This window comes from Tympanuchus pallidicinctus, unplaced genomic scaffold (genome assembly GCF_026119805.1).
Source record: "Tympanuchus pallidicinctus isolate F22 unplaced genomic scaffold, pur_lepc_1.0 scaffold3, whole genome shotgun sequence".
In the NCBI taxonomy this organism is placed as follows: Eukaryota; Metazoa; Chordata; class Aves; order Galliformes; family Phasianidae; genus Tympanuchus; species Tympanuchus pallidicinctus.
Window position 1 is genome coordinate 12,313,767 of NW_026294747.1, and position 27,917 is coordinate 12,341,683.

Below are 27,917 nucleotides of genomic sequence, written 5' to 3' on the forward strand. Positions count from 1 at the left end.
TCGTGCTGATCTCTGACCACTCCAGAGCACCATGCAGGGCAGAGGAATTGGGCTCCTAGGGCAGGAACCGGTTTGTTCGATGTGAAGGCAGCAGGAAGCATCAGCTCCAACATGGGTTACTGATGTGCCAAAAATGTTTGAAACTTGCCAACTCAGTTTCTTTGTAGACAAACACTTGTGGGTAGGTTGTCATGGGTCTAACCTGTGCGTATGTCATTTATAGCATGTAAAGTACAAAACACAAGAACTGCTTTCCCCGCTTACTTAAAGACACAGAATCTGTACTGTGTACAAGATAAAAATCCACTTTTCCCTTTTCCAGTATAACAGCATTTCTAAAGATAAGGCAAACCTAAAGCATGAGTCATTTCCTTACATACTGCTAATCTAATTTCTGCAATTATAGAAGGCCATTTCTCTGTGACAACCATAAAGAAATGGATTTATTTTTTTCCCCTGTTCTCACTGTGAGTAGTACCTTACTCATCATGACCACCCATTCACATCAGTCAGGCTAATTGTGGAGCATGGCATTCACTGAGTGGGAGAGAGGGTCAGAGATCAGTCTGTAATAAACAAGATTACTGCTGCACTAGAACGTTTCCAGCAGGATCACCCTATTTATTTGGGACATACTGTAAAAGAGTTTCCTTGCTGTAAATGAATCATGATTTTAACAGAGCAGTGCCTGGTTGTGGTGGCTTCAGAGCTCTCTGCTGTCAGCTCGGTTGCTTGTGCTCGTGTTTTCCTGCAGAAGAAACCTGGGGGGATTCTTCGAATTGCTGTAGGTCCAGCTTTCAACAGGGTAGGATCCTGAGCCCTGACGCTTTGCAAAGGTACTGGGCTGTTCATCCTGATGTGTTTTTCTGCTATTCCTGAAATGCTGTACCTGCCTTGGGTTTGCTGAAGGATTAGATAAGCGGTAGAATGCCAGTTTTGCTCTCTGTTACCTGATGTGCTGTTTTCTCCGGAAGAAGCTCCATTTATAATTATGTCTTTATTTGCTTTGATAAGAATGCCTGGCTTTGTTAGCTGAGGGGTCTGATCAAGGAAAGCTGCTGTGAAATTTTATTCTGCTTTGGGCACAGGCTTGGTGTGATGCCAGGACAACAGGTTTTTCTGAAGTCAGAGTTGTGTTTTGTGGGAATGTTGAGTAAGGACTGTGAGGTGAGCTGAGGGGAGAGCAGAGAAGCCTTCTTCTCATTAGGAAAATCCTAGCAGTGATTTCATACAAGACCAGTGGTCTTAAATGTAGCTGTAGCTTGCTTGTGACTGAGGATCAAAGAGGATCCTTGCCAGTAGGGCGGCTGGCGGGTCACCACACCATGCTCCCATACAGAGACCAGGATATTGCCAGTTTCTGCTGGCTGAGCTAGCAGGAGCTTAGCTACGAGCTTAGCTATGCTTCTCCTTAAGGAGAATGAGCTCATATTATTTCATAGTTCTGATAGGTTTAACTTTTGTAACTTATGAACTACAAAATGAATTCAAACATGTCTCATTTATATCTCTGTGGTGCAATAGAGACCAGTCAAACTTTGGAATCGAATCCTTCATTACGCTGAATAGCTTCAGTGAAGGGCTCTACTCAAAAGGCACAGGAAACTGTACATTTGCTTCTATTTCATTTCCTTTGCAGGTTCCATTTTGGGAATGCCTGGCTGTAGGGCAGTCAGGGGCTGCCTGCAGTACCTTTGAGTCTCAGGGCTGCTTGCCCATTTAGAGAGGATTTTGATAAGGGGAATTTCATATTTTAGTTTCCTGGAGAAACTTACAAGTTGACTTCGAAATATTGCAAAGGATAATATTTCAGAGTCAAGATAGATTTTTCAAGTTTAATTCTACGACTTTAAGGTTTCTTTTTACATTTATTTATAAGCTAAATTTTACTATTACCTTACTGATTAAACAGCAGTGATCTTGTCTTGTTTATAAGCAGAAACATATGATAAGGAAGAATCCAGAAGCATTAATTTGAATTTTCTGGTTCTTTATATATGTAGCACTCAACTTTGTCAGTTGACCTTCTCCTTCTGTTTATATGGAATGCACAGATCTTGCTGCATTTCTGCAAGAACAAGATCTCTGTTGAGTCTGTATGAGTTTGTACACATCAGTATGTTCTAGAGTACATATATATGTGGTGTATGTGAAGTTGTGGAGAGCTCGTGTTTAACTGTACTGGATCCTTCTGTACTGAACAATTGAAGTACAGTAAGTGTTATTGCGTAGTCACAGAAAAACAAAAAATAGTTTCTGTTTACTTTTAGTCCATATTCATTCATGCTGTGACATCTCTGTGCTGTGAGTGTTGGCTGTTGGCCAGAGCTCTTGAGAAGGAGACAAAGCCCTGAGGAATGTGATGGTGCGAGTCTGGCTGGTGCTGCCCATGGATCTGCATGGAGTGGTGCAGGCAGCACCAAGTGCTCACTAGTTGTTAAGTTTGGTTTTCCTTCGGTGTGTTGCCCTGATGCTGTGTTCCAGCATGTCTAGTTCTTTTGTTCTCTTGTCCTTGTGTGCTCTAGTCCTTTCATTGTGTGCAGGTTGCCTTCCTGGACCACTTTTAGTTATCACAGGCCCATTTAGCACTCCTGCAAACCCTGGCCCAGGGTTCACCAACTGTGAGTTCAAGATCTGAAGGCTGATTTCAGGCGATTAAACTCATACTTGTCTTGATTTATTTCTTGATTGCCTTCCCTGCATAAGTACTTCCATTTTCTCCTATTGCCAGATCCTAAACCAAATAATGACAGTCCATGAAAACATTCACCTCCTAGAAACAGTGAAATGCCTCATCAGGACCATGTATAAGAGTTGTGGAGATGTTATCTTCTGCTTGCTGCAGTCACCTGCTGAGTGATGCAGGGAGCTGCAGAGAAAGGGCACTTGTGTTATCTTTCCTTCATAGCTGTTCTCCAGCTCTAGGATTATAGCACACACTGTTTGTTTTTTTTTTCCATCCACTGATGTATTCACTCTGCTTTATACAAGAGGAAATATTCCAGAAGCCAGCCTGGCTCAGACTGAACAGTTGGTCCTGATTCCCTGTCCTCTTTAGCCCACCCGCCTTTCTCGTCTGTGCTGTCACTGGGCCACTGCTGGGACAAGTCTGGGGACTCAGCCTTGGGGAATCTCTGAATCACCAATTGCACAGCTGTCAAATTGGATTTTCTTGGCAGAAAAGACAACAGCAGGCGTGGTTTCAGAGAAAAATACTTCGACAAATGTGTTACTTTGCCTTTTTTAAAATGGCATGTTCTGTTAGGAATGCTTCTTCCCAATGCTCTTGCTGACTGCTTCTGATTTAGAGGAAGGCCCTTTGATGTGGATAGCGGACTTGAGGTTTGAGGTCCTTCCTTTGGGTATCCGCTGTTTCAAGGCAAAGTGAAAAATAAAGGCTATTTTCATCATATCATAGAACCATGGAATGGCTTGGTTTGGAGGGGACCTTAAGGTTTACCTAATTCCAACCCCTGAGGAGCTTTGCTACCCACTGAAGCTTCAGTTTTCTAAATCAAAAGGTTTGAGCCCTACTTGTCTTCATTCTTAGCTGCTACTTGCTGTACTCCTACTGCTACTTGCATTTCCTTCCAGTTGCCAGCCTCTGCCTGCCCCCATGCTGTGCAGCTGCGCTGGTGGAGCAGGGGGCACTGTTTAAAACCAGAAGCCAATGAAACAAGTGATATCAGACAATCTGTAGCATCAAACACTGCGTTAGCTCTTCAAAGGCAGCCTAGAGCCTCTTGTTGTCCTCTTGAACAGATCCTGCTCTCTACTAAACAAGAAAAGACAGGGTGTAAACGGCTCCATCTGTACCAAAGTTGGTTCATCAGCTGTGGATCTGGCCCCAGATGTCTCGTGTGTTCTTTACCAGCATAGATAATTGTATTTAAAGAGACCTTATTAAGATACTGACTCCCTCTGTGTTGTTTCTCACTGCATCTGGCTCCATTGCAATAACTTCTTTTTCTTTCAGGGAGCTATTTTTCTAAATCTGAAAATTAATGTTTTCAGCAAAGGAGTCTGTGAAAAGGAACAGAACAGCCTTCTTCCAGCTCAGGTTTCTTATAGCTCGATTCAAAAAGTAGCTTACACATCCATTGCCTTGTGTGCAGCCTCATGCTTCTGGCTTTGTTTTAAGCTACCATGCGTGATGTTTGTCTGCACAAAGCTGTTATGATAACAAGAGTGTTGAAAGAAATAAGACTGTTTGCTTTGTGTGGGTGTTCCATCCCTTCCGTTCTTTTCTAATGGAAACACCATACCTGCATGTAGCTCAAGTCACTAAAGTCATCTTTAAGTAACATGGCATAATAGACAGATCTAAGTACATGCCCCCTCTGTTCATCTAGCTGGCACTGGCTGTGCTGAAAAAACTGACCCACGAACAAGTTGCTGTCAAAGGCTGAAGTATGTAAACAAGTATCAGCATCATGTTATAGGGCATCGCATTAACTTCAGTCTACCGTGTTCTCTGACACAATGACACGAGTTTTTGAGCACTGAAAGCTGTTTCTGAAGATAAGAATGACTTTTTCTGAAAGTTGCAACATCTGAATAAATCTCACTAAGAAAAGTTGCTTTGTGCTGTTTCATCCTCTCTGATCCTGTTTCTTAACAGAAGTCATCTGGTGACTGTGACTATCGAGCAGCACATGGAACAAAGCGTGTTGGCACTGAGCAGTAGGCATGGGGCTGAGAATGGACCAAAGCTGTGAATGCAGTTGCAACTTTGGCAAAGCAGTGGATTTATAACACAACCCTTCTAGAGGTGAGAAAATACTGTGCTTCGTGGAAGCACATCAATAGGGATGAAAAGGCCACATCATGATTTAATAAGCAATGCTTTCTGCTCCCTCTTTATAGCAGAAGTCAGCTGGAATTCAGGTCTTGAAATGAGAAAATTTCATCTCTCTTTGCTGGCTTTTTTCTCATATTATGCATGAAACTTATGGCTGAATATTTTCCTACCTGTTTTAGTAACTAAAGCTACAACAAACAGTTCAAAATTGCACATAGTAGCAATATCTCAGTGTGTTTGGAAATTGCATCTTGGTTCACACTGGTGGCTTTCATTTTGCAAAGCCAAGCTCGCTCCTATTCTCCTCTGCAGATTTGTAGTCTGCCTTCAAGGAAAGACATCTTGCAGGTTTTGTATATTGAAATAAATTAAGGAAAAATAACAAATTTCCCCAAACAAAGCTCTACAGTTGATGGGTAGCATGGTAGTAATTCAGGCTCATGGGGCAGCAAGTACAAATCCTGTTTCTGCTGCATCGTGTCATTTGGGAATATAGTTACAATAGTGCACCTTTCAACAGCAGTATTTCCTCAGTGTCCTGGCCCTGGAAAACCTCCTCATGCTGGATGCTTGTTCATGGAGAGTCTCGAAACAGCAATCAGATGTGGCAAGGTTTCTAACCACACATTAGTGATTTCCTTGCTTCTTCCAGGATCATGGGACCTAATCAGATATTTGGAAAAAGGTTTACATTTTCCCTTATGCTAGTGCCCAAAGGTCCAGGCTTGTCCATACTTCCTAGCAGGCCTATTTGTCATGGTTGTGCTCCCAGAAATAATCACTGAGTACGTGAAAGAAGCTGTTTCCAAGGTTAGTCTGTTAGCCAGAAACATCCTGAGAAGAGTGATTTGCCCAGATGGTGAATATATTCTCACTGCTCTTCTTTCTGCTGATAGATGCCATTTGAAGCTACTCTATTATTTTCTGATGGCTCATATTTTCAGATGTTTTCTGACTTACTGTCCTTGCATGTCTCTGTGACTCTTGGGAGCCAGGTATCTTTGAACTGCAAGAATTACTGGCTGTAATTCTTTTTCTTTTTCTTTTTTTTTTTTTTTTTTTGAAGAGTATCTTCAAGTACATCTGTGAAGCTGTAAAATTATACCACTCACCTTTTCCTTTTCATGCTACCTGTGCATAATACCTTTCATTATATCTCTTTCAGCCCTGTTACTACAGTACTTCCCCACTTACGTACAGTGGAATTGCTGGGGAAGGCAGGAAGACTGAGCTCTTCTGAAAGACAGCTCGGTAGCAGAATGGCAAAGCATCACTTGGCACAGAGCAACAAACATGGTTCAGTACCACCACTAACCCATTTCCTTTGGCCCTATTAATTTATGAAGCAAAAAGGGACACATTTTTGGGTGGGACTGTAACCTCCTCCTGGGGGGCAGCTTCTTCCCCAGTTCCAGGTGCCACTGCAGCATGTTGATTTCCTCATTGCTGGTGTAAATCAGGAGTGACTCAGTTGTTACTGGCAGATTGTGCTGATATTGCACAATGAGAGAAGTAGGAATAAATCAGAGTTGAGAGAAGTAGGAATAAATCAGAGTTGCGCCGCTCATGTGAAATGCCGTTACCACTGAAGGTGTTGGCAGAACTTTGTTTAGTTTCTGTGGCCTCTCTTTGATGCCTGTAGTTGCCTTCATACATTTCAATGTCAATTTAAACAAAAACTGTGGCAGCCACTTAATGCATGGGAGAGGCTCGAGGTGAGTGTGAGGAGTTAATGAGGGAAATGGAAATGTTTTGGTTTGGGAGCTGTGTTGGCAAAGCCACTAGTGCTTCCTGAGGAATTATCATAACAGCAGTAACAGCAAGGATTTTCTGGAAAACTGAAGTCTTCCTTTCTACAGTCTTTTGGTATGGAATGATAGGGAGTTGGCTAAGACTTGGCCCTGCTCACAGCATCTTGGAAGCAAATTCAGAGCACAGATGAATGAAGTGTATTTATTTAAAAACTGGCCTTAGTTTGAAAATAGCATGAGAAGGTAAGTCACAAAGGAAGTCATAAGAACATTTAGAATGTTGATGTGAAATCAGAAGTGTTTTCTTGCATGGAATTCTGGATACAAAATGGTTTAATCTGCTGCTTACTACAACTAAGATCTTGCTTCATCCTTCTGAAATGTGCAGTTGTGGAATTGTGTGCTTCACAGTGAGCCTGGAAGCAGGGAGAAAGCGTGGCTGAGCACAAAACAGAAAGCAATTCTTCCTCCAGTTCCTTATTTACTGGAAAAGCAGTGCTGTAAAGCTGGTTACGTTTCTTTTGTGTCAGTACGTGTGTGTTTGCACTCTGCGACCCCTGAAAAATGCACAGCTCAGATCCTTTTTTCCTCAATGATATTTCAAGAGGATTGCAGGTCTAAAAAAAGAATGAAAAAGTGAGTTATTTCTGGCTTGTTTGGTTGTTTCTTTAGAGCTAGAAATACACCATGGAGACTGTATAGTCAGGGCAAGTCTGGTAGTGGAGCAGCACTGCATTGGCCTTGCCAGAGCCACCTGAGGAGTCCCACCCTGTGCCATCCATGAGGTGACTCAAGGTGCTGGTGGGGATGAGGGTGGTATGCCCAGCAATGCCACGTCCTGCCATCTGGCTAGGGAGGGGTTAAGGCAGCCCAACCTCTCTGTGAGTCAGAGGGCTTTGAAGGAAAAAGGTGTGCCTCTTTTTTTTTCTTTTTTCTCCAGGAAATGGGAAGTCACGAAGGGAGATGCTTTGGGCTTTAGCTGCTTGGGCGATAGGAAAAAGTTGGGTTTTGTGTTTCTTGGGCATTGTCCTTGGCTGAATAAATCACTCCCAGTGGAAAAGCACTTTGAGTTGGGAGCTGACTGAGATGCTCCATGACAGGTTAACGAGCTCCTCCCAGTCTGTAATGTCTTTGAAAGCAGCACTGCTATTGGAACATGAGCTGCAGCAGTGAATGGGGTCTACTGACATAATCCAGGCTCCAGATCAGTTGTTTTCTGGATGTACAAGGATTGCATCATTGATTTGTTGCAAACACTGGAAGTTGCAGGGGTTTCTAAGTGTGGGAGTGTGCTCTAAAATTGGTGTTGACACTGTTAATTCAGCAGCACGCAGATGCATTTGCTACTTGGACTTTTTCTAACAGTATTTCATAGTAACCATTGTGACTTTTGTCTCGTGTTTTGAAGATCACCGTGCTTCTTGTGCCTTTATGGGAGGATGAACAGTTCAGCCAAATAATGAAGAAAATCACTTGACGTAAGCCTTGGGACCAGGCATGCTTTTCTGAGTACAGGAAGGAAGCTGTTGCTCAGCAGAAACGGGCATAAACAAAGAAAGAAACAGCAGGGATGTGATTACTGGGCACGTAGAAAAAGGCCTTCAGGCAAGGCTTTTTAGGATCAAGAAGTGTGAAATCCAACCACAGTGACCCCAGGCTGTTTCCCCATACCCAAGCCCAGCTATGTGTACAAGCTAGCCCAGCTATGTGTACAGGCCAGCCATGTGCTAGTTCAGCAGAAACGAGTACTGTTTCAGGGTTGCTCCTTCACTGGGCTGTGTGGGGAAGAGGCAGGACACTTCAGAAGGAAGGTAGATGTGCCCTCTACTCAGGCAGAGCACGTTCCAAACCTGTTTGTGAGGAGTCACCAGGCATGTTGCTGCCTCCCGAGGCGATGCTAGCAGGATGCAGGATGTGCCACAACCATTGCCTCCCACAATGATTTCAACCATTTCCCACTGCGATGGTGCCTCTGGTAGAAGTTTCTGATCTAATAAGAGATCTTCATGGCTCCACAGACACTGAGGCTTCGTCACAGGATGGACTGTCAAGTGCAGGGCGGTACCGATCCACACACCTTAATCCTTGTTTGCACAGTGCAGCAGAAATACTAGCTTCTTATTGTTGCTATTGTCGCTACCGTTTTAATTTTCTGCTGTTTTAGATATTGGCTATTCATGTGAAATCAGCACAAGTGGGAGTTCTTCCAAAGCCTTTCACTGCGTGTTGTTTTCACTCACATAGTGCCAGATGTCTCTGAGGAATCTGCTCTGATGCAAAACCAAACAAGCCAGTAGAAGACTGTATACAAACAGACACCAGTGGATACAGTACAGCTGGTGACACCAGTGGATAGACAGGTTATTTTCATAACTCTCCCTTGCTGCAGGGTAGAGGGAGCGAGGGCTGGGGCAGAGCGCAGGCAGCGGGGAACCACCACAGAGCAAACAGCCTGGGCTGAGCTGCAGAGGTTCTGCTTCTTACTCTGTTTAGCAACAACGGGAAAACCCAAGAAGGGAAAGCAGTTGGATATTTTCCAGGAGCTGAATGCTAGGTGAAGAAGCAGCGCTGTAATTAAGCGTGCTTGCCCACTGAAATATGTGTACAATCGCTATGGGATGCTGTAACCAGCAACAGCTCATGGACTATTTTTAAAGCCTGCTGGCTGTGCCTGCTTGGCAAATCTGCCTCTGCGTGGCTGCAGGCACGCTGCTGGATCAGCTGGGGAACTGCTGTCAGATTTGAGTGTATGTGAGCCCTGTGCACTGAGTGATTTCCTCCACCTCGCCCCCATGCTGTTGCAGGGTTTACTTCATTCCTAGTGGATTAACGGCAGAAAAGAGGGAATGGTGTTTTCCTTGTTATTGCACACTGATTCCATATGCTGAGAAACCACTAGAAAGAAACAGATAGGGGTGGGTCAAGTGAAATATGACAGGAATAGAGAGCTGCAGATAATTTTTGCTGGCTCATTTTGGTGAGAGGCTGCAGGTGGCTCTGATTCCCCATGCACTGCCCTGATGCTTGGAGCAGCAGTGGAAATGTTAATTCCCCTGACAAACAGCACCCGAACACACTAGTCAAGGCTATAGTTTCAGGTTCTCCTCAGTTATATTGTAGGGCTGAGTCACACTGTGCTTATTCGGAGGATATTCTCCCCCAAACACCATGGGTAGAGAGTCATTCCATTTTTTCCAACCAATCTGCGTGGCCTGCTGATTTGATTCAGCTGAAAGGTTTGGGATTTTTTCAGCCCGATTCTGCTCTGTGTTGACATTGTGTGTAGAATTGGGTGTTTTGCTAGAGGGTTCAAGATCAGAAGAGCAAATCCTCTCTGAGATTGAGTCTTGCCTGCATAAACAAGTTGCAATTTTTATCTATAGTTCTATAACTTAAAGTAGCTTTTACCTATAGTTCTGTAACACTGCTATGATCCTCCTCACGTGTGAGTGCAGGTATGCCAGTACAGATTTTTCCCCTGTGTGAAAGGAGAACAAGCTGTTCCAGTACAGAGCACTTCTGTTTGGCTGTGAATCCATCCACACTTCTCTATGTATTGGCAGAAGTGTACCAGCAAGTACTGTTTCTAAATTGGTATTGGTGAACTGGTGCAAAGTCATGTGCAGAGCAAGTCTTGGTCAGCAAACTGCTTCAATAACACTTTGACAAGCAAGCACTTAGAAAGCCATGTGCTTATCATCTTGTTTTGCAACTGGAGGTCTACGTGCAACTTTGATGCTATGTGTTCATAGGTAAGAAGCTAGGAACTGGTTGGTCTGTTGGCTGTAAAGTCATAGCTTGAGAGTCATGGCTGTAGTTTATTTTTAAATAAAGAACCTAAAACTGGCAGCTGGCCTGTGTTTTCATTCACAGTGTATTTGGAATATACATGGCAGAGGTGCAAATTACAGTAATGCTTGCTAGAAAGTACCTATGAGCTGGCAGGGAAATAAAGAGGATTCTTAGCAGTGGTGAAGATGTGCATGCTGAAAAGCCACTTGCAACAGTGAAAAGTTGGGCCTGTCAGCAGTGAAATACTTCGTGCTTAGATCTGCAGTTCTTTACCTCAGTCCCCTGTAGGGGAGGATAGTCCTGAGATCAAAAGCTACATAGAGAAACTTATAAAAATTCTGATCAGATTGTATAATCCTAAATATCATCGTTTATGGATGTATTTTTTTTTCCCCAGTACTGCTGCTGAGCTAGACAGTTGCCTGCATTGTCACTGCAGGCAAAGCAAAAATACATATGGTATGGAAAAAAAATCATACTCCAAGTAGTTGGGGAAAGCATTGCCATCAGTAAACTATGGTATTCTGCAGAGAAATTGTCTTAATTTCACATGACTGACAGGTTTCTGTTCTGGGAACATGGACATAACTAAAACTAACAGATTTTCTTCTGACACAAAGTAAATATACAACCCTCTGTGCATGAGAAGCAGTTTAAGGCAGCTGATGGAGTTTGGGGGACAATAAGCTGGTGCTGTCAGGAGACTTCAGAGCCTTGCTAAGAGGAATGTGCTTTATTTGTGCTAGTTGCAGTTGTTAGCCTGTTTGTTGGCACAGCTACCTTGCTGGTCTACTGGAGGAAATAAATATTAGCAGCACATAAAGGTTTCCTCCTGTGAGTTAGCATCACCTCCATCTCATTTAATTCCCACCTTTTCTTATTGTGAGTGACGTTTCTGTGCTGCATTCCTTGACTCTGTTACCTCTAGACTGAGCATTGCTTTGGAGAAAGCTTTCCAGACAGCATCAGAGCAAGGAGGAAAGTTTTTTTCCATTGCTTCCTGAGCTCCTAGATTCCTGTCACTTGGGCAGTGGCATCAAAGGAGGTTCAGTGAGCAGCTGGGGCTGTAGCCAGGTCGCGCAGCCCTGACCAGAACCACTGAGATGCCACAGACAGACAGGCAGCAGGCAGAAAAACTGGCATGTGGTCGTGAAAAGCAAGCAGCTGAACTTGGGCAAATCCCCAGCTGGGATGTAACCCAACCTAGCATCCAGCTCACCCTGGTCTTTGCTGCTTCTTTCTAGAAGGAAAGTGATCTGTGACAGTCCTTTTGCTGGTTTCAATTACTTCTCTCCCTGGGCAGACTTGCAGTTCTTGCATGCTCTGTTTGCATTGGGTAGGAGCCATGCGCTGTCAACAGCTGATCTTTCTCCTCAAAGAGACCAGCATCAGAGGCAGCCATCAGCTTCAGACAAGCTCTTGCTGGCCATTCTTGGCAGTGAGGCTTGCAGTCAGGACAGTTTGGTGAGCAGTTTTGGAAATCACTTTTTCATCACATCCACTTTTAACGAGACGTAAAACTATTCATTTTAAAAGCCCCATTGTTCTCACTGCAATCACACCACTGATGTCTTCAGTTATGCACTGTGAGCTGCACAGGAGAGAAGTCATTAATAGCAGCATTTCTACATCCCCTTAAAGACGAAGGGTTGACTGCAGTGGGAGGTTAATTTTGCTGAGAAAATGCTGAAGGAGCCAACTTGATCGAGGAGAAAGTGTAAAATGTGACACTGTTTAGTTTTCTGTGTTTCACTCAGACAATAGCTGGTGTGGTCAGTTTTCCATAGCAAATGTACTTGGGCCCCAGTAGCTGCTTGAGTCAAAATCCAGTTCAATCTGAGGCAGGGGAAGCAATTTATTTCTACGATTGCCAGAAAGCACTATGAGCTGGCTCTATTTCTCTACCACCTCTTCCTTAAAGCACTGTGGGCTGGAGATGGCTTTTTCTTCACTTACTGAATGCCCAGCCCTGCACTCACACCTGTGCCAGCATCAATCCGTGGAAGCTACAGAACTTCCCTGATTTATAGAGCTCAGGGATCTGGCACAGCATGGTTACTATGAAATATTTTCATTTATCTCTGTTTCTTTCCCTGGAAAAGTCGCAGTGCAGCAGCTCTGATTCCTGATGTGTCAGACCATGCAGCTGAAACTGATTACTTTTTTTCTGGTATGGAAAAGATGAGTTGCTCAGCCCAGAGCATGGCCCACGTCTGGTCTCATAAAATCTGTCTGTCACATTTAGCTGTTCTTGCTGCTTCCTTTCTGTAGCAGAGATAATGGGAGCGTTTCCTGCGACTCCTGTCTCTTGGTGATGAATTGCTGTGGTCTGTATTGGAAAGCATTGTCTGGCTGCTCCTACACTGTGATAAAGAAAATGGAGTGAATCAGCTGCATTGTGTTTGGTTTCCCTTTGGCCGTGGGCAATCTGGATGGTAAGGACCAATCTACCTTCTGTGTGCATTTGTCTGGGAGGTGCAAATCTTCTTTTTGTTGTTGTTTAAAGCCAGCTTTACATTTCCAGCGGGAGCTGTGGAAGGTCAGTGCGATCTATAGATGTGGTTCTGCAGGAGCCCCTTGTTCTCTGCATCCTCCCTTGCCCTCTCCTCCTTCCTGTGTGTCATTGCTGGAGCTGGTGTGGATCTTCATGTTGCAGTGTGCTGTGTGGCTAGCTCGTAGCCTCCCCAGCTGTGACACCTTCAGCAATCTAGGCAGAGCTGCTTCTCACTCCCCCCCTTCTCTCCCCAGCCTCCCCAGAGTTTTCTGCTTTCATTTCTTGTGTAAAAGAGTTCTTGTAGCTTGGCAGCATTGTTTTGTTCTACTTTGGCTTAATTTTGCTTGGATTCTTACATTCCATGAGAAAAAACTGGTGTTAGTATAGAGTCCTTCTTCTGTGTTATGTGGCTTTCAGATTTGTTGTTTTTTGTCAAGAGCTGCATTGTCAGGTTTGCTGTCCATGAGGTGAGGAGCTGGATCATGCTTGGTCTTTCAAGGAGGAGTGTCACTGCCACTTGTTACTATAACAGAAAAGCAATAGGAGAGGAAGGTATTCCAAATCTTTTCTATTAGGCATTTCCAAATAATTGTTACTGGTATGTATTGGGTGCTCTTACAAACTGCTTGCTTACTGGGACTCTCCAGGGCTTCAGTTTCTGGCTGGTAATTTTCATAAACAGCTGCTGTCTGACTTCTGCTGGGCATACATGCAACTGCAAATGGTAGTGGGGGCAACAGTATCAATACAGGAATAATCACTGTCAGAAAAACTGTATCTGGGGCTGCATCAAAAGAAGCGTGGCCAGCAGGGTGAGGGAAGTAGGTGATCCTGTCCCTCTGCTCTGTGATGCTGAGACCTCACCTGGGTACTGCATCCAGATGTGGAGTCTTCAGTGCAGGAGACACATGGACCTGCTGGAGCGTGTCAAGAAGAGAGCCACAAAAATGATCCAAGGGATGGAGCACCTCTCCTACCAGGACAGGCTGAATGAGCTTAGAGAGAGAACTCCGAGCTGGGAAAGTTCAGCACGGAGCAGAAAAGGCTGTAGGGAAACCTGTTAGCAGCCTTCCGGTATCTAAAGGCTGGCTATAAGAACAAAGAGGAACAGACTCTTTAGAAGTGGCTGTTGTGAAAGAACAAGGGGAAATGGTTTCAAACTAAGAGAGGGGAGATTTAGATTGGATGCAAGAAAGAGTTTTTTTATGATGAGGGTAGTGAAGCATTGGTAAAGGTTGCTCAGAGAGATGGTGGATGCCTCATCCCTAGAGACACTGAAGGTCAGGTTGGAGGGGGCTCTAAGCCCCTGATGTTGCTGTAGGTGTCCCTGTTCATTGCAGGGGAGCTGGGCTAGATGGCCTTTAAGGGTCCTTCCAACTCAAATGATTCCATGATGCTATGATATGCATGGTTAAATTTCCACATCATGTTGATTCACCCATCTCTTATTCCAGTTACATCAAAGGAAAGTAACACTGCAGAGTTTATCCCAGCTGCTTGTTTTCACCAGCAAAGTCTCAGCTAAGGTGATAGAGAAGGACAAACAGGGGTAGGCATGGAAAGGCTGACATCTTGAGAACTGAGTGTGGATTTCTTTGTGCTTACTGCATTGGCCTGTGCACAGTTTGAGTTCTCTGGGCTTGTTTAACACAGTGTAAATTCCACCCTAAATGCTCTTTGTCAGTTGTCTAGTTTCCTTCCTCCCACAGAGATTTTTAATTAAAAATCTAGGACCAGAATAATTGCAGCGCTGTATATTAACTACTGTCAAAGGAAGAGCTTGATGCTCTCATCTCTGAGAAACAGTGAAGTTTATGCAAAAAATACACAGTGTATTAATTTCCTTTGGAATTTCAGGGAGAGCGGCTGCATCAGAGGAAGCATAGGTGGATGCTAAATTTAAACCACTGTACAACAGATCTTGGTATGCCACAGCGCCCAGAAGCATGAAAAACTCAAAGCGGGCATGTGAGGAGCTTTGCAAAAATAGATGCACTTCCTTAGAATTTCTTCTGTGCTGTTTATTCAGCCCTCCTGGTGAAGGCTCCAGAGGTTTACAGCACCCATTTGGATCTGATGGGGAAACAGTAAACTCGAGCAGTGGAAAATTCTGCAACTGGAGCAGCATGCCATGGGAAGCAGTCATTTCCCCTTTGCTAGGCTGTTATTCAGGAATACAAGAGACAGATCAACTGTAGGGGGTTTGCAGTTGGAGTAATTGGGTGGAGAATAGTTGTGCCTTTCTGCCATACTGAAGTTACTTTCTTAGCATGAATCTGAAAACAGCTCAAAAGGACTTGGGATTTGCCTTGTCTGATTTGCCTTGTTGCAAGGGAGCAATATTTCACAACAAGAGAGTACTGTCAGGAAGACACTATCAAGCATGAAAAGAGGTCTTAAAATTAGCTTGGTATTTCCTAGCAATTGTGTGGTGGGAGCATAGCCCCAAAGACGCAGTCTTTTCTAGATTTAATAAAATAAAAGCAGAGGTGGCTATCGTAGAAAGCCATCAGAGAGGCTTGCAATAGACTTGGTTTCTTTTAAATGTCATTAAATCTTGAAGTAGAATCCTTCCATTAAAGAGGAATATTATCTCATTATGCGACGTAGATAGCAATGTGAAGCTGTAATGATGCTTTTTAATATGTTCATTTAAAAGAAAAATATCAGGACAAGAATTGACCTTGAAGATGTGACCTGCTTGCAAATAACTTAGCTGCACATTTATCCTAGGCCAAGAGTCCTTCTCATGGCCTTAAACCTCCAAGAGTTGTAGCTGAAGCAACTAAACAAATGTGTTGCCATGTACTTGGTGCCATACTTCCCCTCAGCACTGGCACTGTCCCACTTTCTGTTTCCCCTGGTCTGAGGCCAGTATTTGTCCACCAGGGCAACCCTCGCTGCAGTGATTCTTGGTCTGTGTTGCAGGTAAAGGAGTGATTGTGTCTTGTATCTGCTTGCATCAACATTTGGACACGCGTATTCAGTTATAGACTCCAGTTCAGCTGTGCTGGTACAGATTTTGGCGTGGTACAGCTGACTTGAGTTCTCAGATAACATCTGTAGCCTTACTGCTTATTCACATTGCTCTACTCAAGCACAAATACCATCGTTTTGAAGAAGACACATCTACAGCAACTTCTTTAGTTCTTCTTAAATTCCTTACCAAGAAGTAGTGGTGATAACCACTAGAGTCCTTATCATCTATATGAAACTTTAGTTTGAATAAATATAAAACATTCCTAAGTAACACCAAAATTCAGAGGCAGAGGTCCAGCTCCTGGACTTGTTTCAAAGAAGATCCTTACTGGAACTTCCTGCAAGTGTGTGTTGTGCAAAAAGCACTGATAGATGCATGTGGTTGTACATTTTGTAGGTACAGCAAATGAGACAGGATTTCTGCAGTTAGCAAGGAGATAGCCAAGTGGAATTGCTAAGTCAGGAGAGGCCCATGAGTGCTAGTAGGAAATTTAATATGCTGTGTTAAATTAATAGCCTTCGGCATAACAATCGCTTTACAGTTCAAGGTCAAAGGAGGTGGATCATTATGCATCCATTTCAAAGATACACTTAATGATCTTCTTACTCTGAAGTGAACTGTAGCATGTTTACAGAGTAAGTCGTGACTATTTGAAAACACCTGGGGACTGTATGTAGTATTTACTGCAAGACACAGACCCCATTTCTAAGCTGTAAGATTGCAGTCTTTCTCTCCCAGACACAACATGGCTGTAGTGATGGGCCAGTGTTTATATGCAGGAGGTATTTATACAAACAGGTGATTCTGAAAATGAGGTTTTCGTACATGTAAAATGTGTTTAACACTTTTTGACTCTACCTTCCACTGTCTTTGTCCTGAGATCCCCCAAATGAATGGTCTGGAATAGCATACTGTTCCCTGTTTCACCTCTAGTTGTGCTGCTTGTGGCCTTCGTACATCATACACACCACAGTGGAACATCAGTTCTGGGATACTTAAGTATGTGTGCCCCTGGTGTGTCTAAAGTCACAGGTGTTTTGACTAGTGTATATGAAAGAAACATTAATCAAGATGTCTTATGAAGAATTAAGGAAAAAATTGTTTTGTCTCCTGTTTATTACATTTTCGCTGCCCAGCGCAAGAAATGGTGGGCAGAAAAGCAGAAGGCATTTGGAAAGAGACTGTTCCTCTGTCCTGAGAGAGAACAAGAGCAGATTGTTGAGGGGGGATCAGGTAGGGATCTTCCATAAAAATAGCATGGGAGGCAGCTTTAAGGCTGTTCAAATATATGAACACAGTTTGTAAGGATGAACTAAACACACTGCTGAGGCAAAGCAGCTGAGAAAAATCCTTAGTGTTGCATGTAATCTTAATAAAGCAGTCTCTGGATCTAGCTTTCCATAGCTCAGTCCCATAGTTTGCAAGTATGTGTCTTCAGCAACCTGCATGGTTTTATTTTCCATCTTGGGCCTATCATCCAGCTGAGCAATGTCCTTCAAGCTTGGCTGTTGGAACACTCCTTGCAGAGCAGCATTTTACTTCATCCAAAGCATTGGAAGGATTAGAGTGAGATTTGCCTGACACTTGGTAGAGCTGGCTGTGGTCTAAGAGGAACATACTAAGCCCACCACTGTTGAGCAGCCTTCCCCTTGGAACACAGCATCAAAATAGCTGACCTCAAAAGCGCTGGGAAGTAGATGGCACTTAATGAAACTTCACGTGTTCAGGTTCCAGCTAGCATCGTGACAGCCCAAAACATTCAGCATGAGCCCAACGTCTATGTTTGCCCTAACTAGTGCAGCTTTCTTAAAGAAAAGAGTGCTTACACGAGTTTTCACCAGCTTTTATTTAACTGTAAGGAAGGGGGTTGGTTTTCTAGTTACCTAACTTATAAATAGGTATTTTATGAATAGCTTCCCAAAAGGCTTCACAGACTTTCTGAACCGACTGGGAGTTCTTCAGCTGCAGAACAAATAATTAACCCAACTGAAAAGCCGCGCTGCTATTTTTCCCCACTATTTGAATAGTGGGGACTATAATAGCCTGAAATGTATCTGCCAACAATTTTCCTTCTGTTTTCATTCATGAAAATTTTACCTCCTCAGGGTTAATTGAATCAGGAAATGTCAATATCTTTAGATTTAATTTTCCATATTGATGCAGATTTTGGAGTGAGTGGCTGCTGTGAATACAAAATGTGATTTAATTTGATTTCTGGGAAATATTTAGTGACCACAAAAAGAGGAGGTTGCTTGAAGCACGTCTTGAATAAATTAAGAATCCCCCTAAACAGCACAGCATTCTTGAGAGTACTCAAACCCCTAATTAACTATTTATAGAGCATATTTCCAATCTATTTTAAGATGCTGAAGATGAGAGTAAGCAAACCAACCTACTCACCAGTTTGCAGAGTATAGGGGCAGGATCATCTCTGCACAGTGTTTAGCTGTGTAGTAATTATATATTAGCAACTTAAAAAATTTAAAGATGGGTGCAGGAAAATTCCATCCCTGGAGCCTTGGGTCTGTTGCTAAAGGCCAACACTGTCTTCCCAGCAAGGACAAAGGGCTTAAAATGCAGTGCAACCACATACAAGGCATCTCTGCTTCGGTGTATCTGTAGCTGTGGAGTCACAGCCTTTGCCCAAAACCAGGCTAGTGTTGGAAGGGGGGACAGTGGCAGTTCCCAGTCACTTTAATTGCAGCTATGTGGTTTTCTGGGGAAATAACTCATGCCACGTTGCTCTTGCCTGGACTGTACTGAATCTGCCTTTGAGCAGAAGTCCTGTTAGGCCATACCACTCACTTTTAAGTTCACCTCTTTCATTGTCTGGTGTTTCATGGTAGCAGGCTTTCCATCCTCTGTATTACTTGGTTTAAAGGATCATAGAATCATTGAGGTTGGAAAAGACCTTTAGGATCATCCAGCCCAACCATCTTTCTGCCACCAATATTGCCCCAATAAACCATGTCACAAAGTACTACATCTACCCTTTCCTTCAACACTTCAGGGACAGAGTCTCCATCACATCCCTGGCAACCTGTTCCAATGCTTGAACACTCTTTCTGAAAAGAGAATCTTCCTCATATCCAACCTGAACCTCCCCTGGTGCAACTTGAGGCCATTCCCTCTGGTCCTATTGCTAGTTACATAGGAGAAGAGGCTGACCCCCTGCTTGCCACAGCCTCCTGTCAGGTCACTGTAGAGAGCAATAAGGTCACCCCTGAGCCTCTTCTTCTCCAGACTAAACAATCCCAGTTCTCTTAGCTGCTCCCCATAAGACCTGTGCTCCAGACCCTTCACAGCTTCTTTGCCCTTCTCTGGACTCACTTCAATGTTTTTCTTGTAGTGAGAGGCCTGAAACTGAATGCCTAACTCAAGGTGTGACCTCACCAGTTCTGAGTAAAGAGGGATGATTGCTTATCTTCTCTTGCTAGCAACACTATTGTGATATAAGCCAGGATGCCATTGGCCTTCCTGGCCACCTGTGCACGCTGCTGGCTCACGTTCAGCTGAGCACTGACCAACATCCCCAGATCCTTTTTGTCCATGCAGCTTTCCAGCTACTGTGCCCCGAGTCTGTAGCATTACCTGGGGCTGTTGTGACCAAAGTGCAGGACCTGGCAAATGGTTTTGTTGAACTTCATCCCACTGACCTCAGTTCATTGATCAGCCTGACCACATCCCTCTGTAGGGCCTTCCTACCCTCAGGCAGATTGACACTTCCCATCAACTTGATGTCATCTTCAAACTTAGTGAGAGTGCATTCAATTCCCTAGAAGATAAAGTAGTCTCAAAGACAGGGTTAGCTAGAAGTTTATTTCTCTCTACTGAATTATTTATTCCTATCTAAGCTCCAGTGAGTAGCTCACATTTATTAGTACATTTACTGTTTCACGAGCTGTCAGCACAAAAGGGCCAATCTTGACAGTCAGCGTGTTCACTAGCTCTCCATATTCTCCCCTTTCCTTTAGTTTTATCCTCAGGACCACAGAAAAGAAAACCAGAAATGACCTGCACTGCAAACTCCAGGACTTTCAATCTAGCAAGACTAACAGCCAGCTAAATTCTTGCAGGAACTAAAATGAAGATGTTTTTTGCTCCTGGATTATGTGTTGGCTGTCTCATCTGCCAGATTTAAAGGGAATGCAAAGCATGGATGAAATTTGTTGCTTTGGGTTACACAAGGGATTTGGTTACGTGAGGGCAGTTTTAGGCCTACTGCAGTTCTTACTCAATTTTGATTTTTTCCTTCTCTGCCTTCTCTGAGCCCCCATACAACAGAGGGTTTCTGTGAAGCATCTGTCGCATCTCTGCATGGTAAATCTAGAAGCAGAAAGGACTTACATTTGTATGTGCAGTCTGATGTACAGCCTGCTTTTGCTCTAGTGTTGAGGGCAGCTTTGCTGTTGACAGCAGCAGGGGCTGGCTGTCAGTTCTTCACTTACATGGCTGTGTGATAGAGGGATGCTGCTGCTGCTGCCACTTCGGTTCTGTATTGGGAATTCTCCACTGTGAGAGCTGTGTTTAAGTGCTGCAGGGATGCTTTTTGCTGGTTACTCGTTCCCCAGCCTGCTCTCCACTGTATGGACCTGTGCCTGCTGCCTTCCTGTGTGATTGGCATCGTCTTGCCAGATGGCTGCGTTCTGGGGAGACTCTCACAGTTCTGGTTTTCCTCTAAGCCACTTATGAGCAACACCAGAGGCAGAGAGTTGAGATGGCCTTTCTGGAACAAGGGCAAGAAAATAGCTCAGTGTTAGCATTCCAAACCCAGCTGTTTAGATCTGGATTATTTTTAAATATTTTGCTTTGATGCATGTAACTGGCTGTGTTTTCCTCTTCTCTCTTTTTGTGATTTAGGTTATCTTTAATTCTGCTCTCCCATAAACCTGCTCACTGTGGTATCTGTGCAAACAAACTTTATTTACAATGCCGAATGTTAAGCAACTGAGCTACCCAGCTGCCATTACACATCAGCAGCACAGCTTTGCACTGGCGTGCTGAGCAAAGGGTTGCTATGCTCTTATCAGCCCTCTCAGGTACGCAGCATCCTGGCATTCACATACAACGCTTCCACCAAGAGTTCCGTTGCTGTGGCTGTGTGCTGCTGAATCTGAAACATCTCACATCAACTGTGCAAGGATGGAGGTGGCAACGCATTTGTGGGATCGTATCTTCAGAGCACTGCACAGGCTCAGCCTGGTGCTGTGTAAGATACCTCGTGCATACTGAGATACTTTGCCCTGGTCCTGCCTTCATGAACCACCCCATGGCTCTGCGTCGCTTTCTCTGCTACGCTTTCCCAGTAGCCTAAAAGCAGACAGGAAAGCTTGGAGACTTTTTTCAGGAAATGTATCCCATCTCAAAGGGTTTTCCTTTACACAGCAAATCCCACTGGGAAGGAGCAGACATGGTGTTTTGCAGTGCCAGCCCAAAGGCTAGGTTAGCACTTCTCACTGCATTTCCTCTGACTGCTCATGGGGAGAGAATAGCGCTTGTAACTCAGGAAGGCAGCAATCATAATATCTGTTTGTAAGGGCTAAGAAAGAGCTGCTTGTTGAATGGCTACAAAAGAATCCTTTAATTTCAGTCAGGATAGTCTAATGCATCAGCCAAGTGGTGGTAAAGAGCCCCGTACCACCCAGCTCTTTTGCAGGCATGCATGGAGGCTTTGAAGGAGGCAAATGCTGTCCTCTACCCTTGGAGAGCAGCCAAGTTTATCTTACTGATCAAAATACCCAGCTGATATGTCATTTTAAAGTAAACTGAAATGATTTATAGGTGCTGTAATAGTAAATAAGGACAGAAGCGACACTAGCTATTCTGTTCCAATTCCCTAACACATCTCTTGCTGCTATCTGAAGCCAGTGCATCTGGTTGTCCTTCATACAGCTTGGATGAAGTGCTAACTTTTGCAGAGCTGCTGCTAACACTGACAGAGTTAGTTTTATGAAAGAGTCTTAAAAACAAATAGAAAAGAGGAAATTGAGCTGCCGTACACAGAGTTGACTCTGAAAGAAGCCATTACTGAGCATAGATCTTTGTATAGAAGAGGATATTCTGCTGCCTGGATTCACCACAGAGTAGTCTTGTTTCCTTGCAGTTTGCAAATAATGAGAGTCAGCAAATCAGTAATTATAGCCACAAACTAATATCACTTTTTCTCCCCCTTCATAGCTTTTTGGCAGTCTATAAAAAGATCTGGCACACTACTTGGGATTAAGGAACTTTGAAGCAGTGGAGTCATCTGCATGTGAAACTTTGATTTTCCATGTCTTGAAATTAACTGTTATTTCTATCTTTCCTTTTCAGAAAACCCCAACAGCTCATGCCATGAAGGAGGAGAACTTTCTTCGTCGCAGGTTCTCCCTCTGCCCAGCTTCATCCACCCCTCAGAAGGTTGATCCTCGCAAGCTGACTCGCAATCTGTTCTTCGGGGCCGACAATGACATCTATCCACTCAGTCCAGGTAGATTTCTGCTGTGTCAGTGCAAGATGTGCTGTGTCTTGTTTATCATACTGCTTTTCCAGCATATGTAAAACTCAGTGCAGAAGCTCAGGTGCTTGACTGAAGTAGACTGTTCTTAGCACTCTGCCAGGAAACAAAGAGAAATGAGTTGATGTGAGAGTGAGAGAAGCTGTTCTTGCAACATGGGTATCAATGGATCCCATCCAGTGCTGTTTTCATGGTGCTGCTTCACTGCCATGGTGTTCAGTGGGAGCAGAGGACATCAGAGTTGATGTTTGCAACCATCTGAGTACAGCATGGCCTCACGTTTCAGTAGTAGTGTTTAGTGTTAGTAGTGTTTTCAGGCAATTCCACTCTGAGCACTCGATATATTTCACCCTAAACACTGAAATCCTTTAAGCTATCTCCTGGGCCCTGTTGCAAATGTTTAATGGCACGTTTTCCTGTTTAGATTTAGAGTCCAGGATACATATTACAAGAGGGCTTTTGTAGGCAATGCTCTGTAAATTATTACTGCAAGCACCAAGAATATTGACATGTTGCAGTGAATGGCAGACTGTCTTTTGTGCTTTGATTTTGTGAGCACCCTTTTGAAGGAAATAGGGCGCGCGTTGTTGTTTCAGAATTTTTAGCTCACAGTAAACATACAGGTCTTTCCTTGACTGCAGTCTGCAAATAATGCTTCTGTTCCAGCCTATACACAAGTGCTGCAGGGAACAGTCACAAGTTCACAGAGCTGTCATTCACAGTTGTCATGCTAAATAATCAAATCTCACAGCACCTTTGTGAGCTGATATCTGGAGAAGGAAAACAGCATGTAGAAAGGTTTTAGTTCTCATGTAGATGTAGCACCTGGCAGACTCTCTGGGCTTTGCAGATGCAGAGCAAAGCCAGGTCTGAGTTTCCTGAGCTAAGTATCTTTAAATGCGAAGGATTTGAAGGCTTCTGACTTGGCAGGTATTTCTATTTTTGGATGCCTGTCTCAAGGCAGTGAGGAACCAATTTTGAACAATGCTGACTAATCCTTGCTGTTGAGGTCACTGAAAGCTTAAAAAAAAATCTTGGTAGTCTAATGGAAAACTGAAAATGAGACACCTACCATCTCACACATTACAAGGTACCAATTTCCTCACTGAGGTATTTCAGTGCTGTAATAATCTTACAGACACCAGGGAAAGTTGATCATGGAGGGATTAATCACTTCCTCAGTTTCCCATGTCACCTCATTTCTCCTCGAACCCTGCTGACAGCTGGCTCAAAGAGTGTGCTGGGCTCAGCAGAACAAGTGCCTTGAGTGCTAGAGGAACCTCCAGCACTGGTGTCAGCAACACAGGCAGCCCACTGTAATGGAAAGGAAGGGCATATGCCAAAGTATTTGTAAAAGAGAATATCCCCGTGAAACAAATAAAAGCTGCCACTTCAGCCAGGGGATTCCTTGCAGAGTCTGGGTTTTTGCCTAGCCTTACATTTTTAACTCCTTTCACTTCTTCCCTAGTCCCCGTCAGAGCTGCTTCATCTCTTTGTGTTGCTAATGTTTTCCATAAGAAATATCCATCATTCTTCACATCCAGTTGCCGTTTCCCATGGTGGGTTCTTCTTTAACTCCTTTCCAGGTTTAGCCGCTTTCCCTCCCACCTTCTCCATGTCCTCTGAAGGATGCTGTTATGACTACAGATAAGCTGCAAGTCTACATCCACGAGCTGTATTCAACATTTCTGTCCCTCACTTTTCTCTCTTGTTTTACACAAGTTTTGAGCTCGTGTGGGTTTTCTTGTTGTGCTGTCTGGCCCTGGTGGTTCTCTTTACAGAGGCACAGGGCTGGCTGTATCAGGTAGGGGCTGCCTGTATCAGGTAGGGGATGCAGGCAGTGTGGGCAGCAGAGTGCAGTGAGCTCCTGCCACACTGTAGTGCAATGTGAGGTGGCTGGAGCCACAGGTCTCAGTCCTCCAACACCTAGAATTAGCCCTGCAACAACCAAGGAGTGCAAGTTAATAATTCAGTGAGATGAGAGTGACAGACTTTACACCTCGGGCAAGATGTGCCACAGAGGTTCCGTACAGTGAGATAATTTTTTTAAAGGAAACATATGGAAAAGCAGAGGTCACCACCTCAAATAACACTTCTGACTTTTTGTCTCTTGCTTTCATATGGAAATGATAGTAATTATGGTAACTAAAAGAAATTTGAAGAAAACGTTCTCTTTTTAGATAGTCTGCAAAGTATGGAGATGTGAGTTCCTTGCCCATGTCTTTCTTTCATGTAGCAGTAAGTGGAAAGAATCTTCTCTTGCTCAGAAGGAAGGACATGTACTGGGAGAGAAGCTAAAAGCTCTTTTAGGGAGCCTTTCTTTTTGACTAGGCTGGGACCCACGGAGCCTTTAAATAAAAGTTCAGATTAGCCTAGCTGCATCTCAAGAGCTGCACTTTAATGAACATGGGAATTTTACTGTGATAGACATGTGGAATTGAATTTCAGTCTGGTATATATATTGGGCCACGTGGCTGACATTTGCTGCAGTAACATTCATGGCATCAGGGCCGATTTTATTCCCAATAGTTTCGCCACACAGCAGATCCCACATTTTCTCTTGTAGTTACCCAGTTACTTTATCAAAAAAAACATTAAAATAGTAGTTCATGCTGTGCAGAGCTAATCTTCAACTCCTCAACAACCCAGTACTTCTACTTCATCTTACCGTTGATCAGTTATGCTTATTGTGTGATGCTTTATAAAGAAGAAAGGCAAATGCACCCATGGGATGGATGCACAGCAGAAAGTAGAATAAAAGAAACAGTAACTTTTCTGGAAAGGAACTGTATATTTATTTTTCCTAAGCCTGGCAGTAATGAGATAAAGGAAGATATCAGGAACTCAACTCTGTAACCATAAGACTGGAGTGTTGGCAGGTTTTTTTTGCAATGTGTTGAACATTTTTTCCATAAGCATTGTTGATTCCCTTCCTGGAATCCTGTTTATTATTTGGCACAATACTACTGGGCTACTTTGTGGAGGATCTTTCTTAGCATGCCATGTTAGCTGCCAGCACTTGAAGATAAAAGAGCCTCAGTGCTATTTCTGTCACCAGCGTTAGGTTTTCTTGATCAGGGAGATAAGAACTTCAGCTTCTGTAGCCTGTTAATGTTGAGCTCCATTTATGTTTTTATGTGGTTTCCTATTTATTTTCTCGAGACAGCTATGTCTGTCATGCCCTGGGTGGAACTCCCTTTTGGGCTTTCTGTGCTCTTAGCTATGTATGTGGGTGTCTGAGAAACTCACACACATGGTTTCAGTGAAGCTTTCTTTCTGAATAAGGGCTCTCTCCTTCCACACTGCTGTAGCAAAACTGCTTGAGACAGCTGGGAGAGCTCTCCTCCAAAAAACTGCCATGCTCTCTCTCCTCACAATTGTCAAACGACAAATGGATTTGAAATAAGAAGCTGGAATATATACTGCTTTATAAACATATCTTACAAATCCTTGTAAACTCTGTGACTGAGAGTTGAGAGTTACATGTGCCCACTTTTCATAAAGTCCTATGAGATAGAGGGTCCAGAACCGCAGTAGCGCCTAAAATCCTATTTAGGTGCAAAATCCTTTTACATGCATTACTAAGAGAAGGAAAAGCGTGCAAGATTTTTGGTATGGGTACCAGCCTGGAGCTAAACTTAATTGAAGAAATGAGATATAATAAAGATAGGTTTGAATTATGTTAATAGATGCCTTTCCCTTGGAGCTGACAGCTGACTTCTACTAATTTTACTTGAACTTTGAGGCCATATGTTACTTACCCATACATGAGCAGAAAAAAACTCTTCATGGGAAACAAGTACAGTAGCTACATAATTTGAGAGTTTGTTCTAACCTCTGCCTCCATCCAGGAGAATATATATAGAAAAGAGTAATCAGAGAAAGAAAAACAGAGTCTTGATCCATGTCCAGCACGTGTTACATGTTCAGGCAACACCAGCAAGCATGTATCCTACTTCTGGGGAATTTCTCCCACCTGAGCACCTTAGGTTTGCACGTCCTTTATCTAGGGCTGAGTGTTGCAAGGGGAGAAGTGATGGTTGAGAAACTAGATTGGGGTGCAGGTTCCTCTTCTTGCACCGCCTTCCTGCATGCTGGCATAGGTACTCCCTCTGCTTCAGTTCCCATGTAGGCTGGGCATGTGCCATCACTATTCTCCAACATCTGGGGATGTCTGCTTTCTGCGTGGGCACGGCTGTGTGCACGTTGCACAATGCGACACATGCTGCAGGATGAGAAGCCTGTCTGAAGGCCCAGCACCTTCAGCTACTGTGTGGAAGGTTGAACACCTTCTCCTGGGGAAAACTGTCCCTAAGAGCTGTTTTTAGTTGTAAAGCTGATGTGCCAAACTGCCAGTTAATGGCTGTAGGAAGGGCAGGTTTTTTGTCCTGTCTCTGTATGGGTGAAACCTTCTAGCATAGATGTAATCCCAGCTATAGCTGGATGTTCTTGTTCTCCAACGTGTCCCATAATGGAAGTGCAGAGCATGACTAGGAGCATATTTACTTGTCAATAAACTTTGATGGCTAGCTTTTCTAACGTTGCTTAGCTTCATATAAGGCTTCTCCAAAACCTTCCGGAGATGTAGTGACTTCTGCCACATCTGTGACAACTTCTGCTTGACTTCAAGAGAATCAGTTTTCCTTTGCTGGCTTTGTATTTGGTGTTGTTTCCAAGACTTGCCCACACAATGTTTAAAAACATCTTTAACAGTTCCCTTGTTTGCAGTGTGCTGTGAATGGATTGCATGTCAATGTCTTGCTGGTTCCGAGCTGCAATTGCTGACGATCTTGCAGAGGGAACTATATTGCAGTTGGATAACAATGACTGCCTGGGCACTAAAAAGCTAGCCTCATCAGATGCTATTTTTTGACTATTAAATAGAAGCTCTAGGCTTTCTTTTACTGTAAATACATGATTACAGTTGGCAAAAAGAACAGAATTTATCGTTACATTTTATTGCTTAGAGTAAGACCAGACATGTTCATACTAGTATGTAATGTGTATAATGCACTGCAATTTTAGTATTTTTAGTTAATGGAAAATACATTTCTCTGCAATGATGGGAATATCACAGTTAGTAAATAGTACTTGTTAACTGAATGTGTTTCTTATTTTAACAACTAATTTGGTCTGAAGACATGGGTCTTCTGCAGTGTTTTATTCTACTAATTATGACTAGATGCTTTTCTGTCTTCTGTAATATTTTATGATCATGGTTATTATTTCTCAACAAAGCATGCTATCAAGTGCATCTGGGTGCAGTTGCCAGATACTGACCAAGGAGAATAATGTATTGAACAGCTGCTTATTAACTGAATTCCATTTGTTATTTGCATTGAATGAAGCATGGGGAATGTGAGGAAACACAGGCTGTGGTAATGTAATCAAAGACTTCATCATAACATAGGCACACAGGGCAGCTGGTTAAGGATCACAACCAACCTTATTTCTGTTATTATCCAGTCTTTAATTGCCGGACTTTGAAACATCATGTTGGTTTATCTTAATGTTTGCAATCTTAACTTTTAAACAACACTTGTTACAAAGTCCAAGCATGTGGACCCAGGATATTTCAAGACTTGTAATATCCCTCTCTGTGA

At 43.5% G+C, this 27,917-nt stretch overlaps 1 protein-coding gene across 4 annotated transcripts in view; it reads left to right on the top strand.

Annotated features, from left to right (window-relative positions):
- The window catches only part of OSBPL5 (oxysterol binding protein like 5), a 129,400-nt gene that overhangs the window by 48,557 nt on the left and 52,926 nt on the right, over positions 1 to 27,917 (top strand). For 3 of the 4 annotated variants that reach the window (XM_052694560.1, XM_052694559.1, XM_052694558.1), the window contains one exon: positions 22,131 to 22,287. In XM_052694560.1, coding sequence (XP_052550520.1) covers positions 22,152 to 22,287 — 136 coding nt within the window. In that variant the 5' untranslated portion in view covers positions 22,131 to 22,151. Of the gene's footprint in view, positions 1 to 4,649; positions 4,772 to 22,130; positions 22,288 to 27,917 lie in introns of those variants that run through there. The other variant, XM_052694561.1, reaches the window with a different exon arrangement.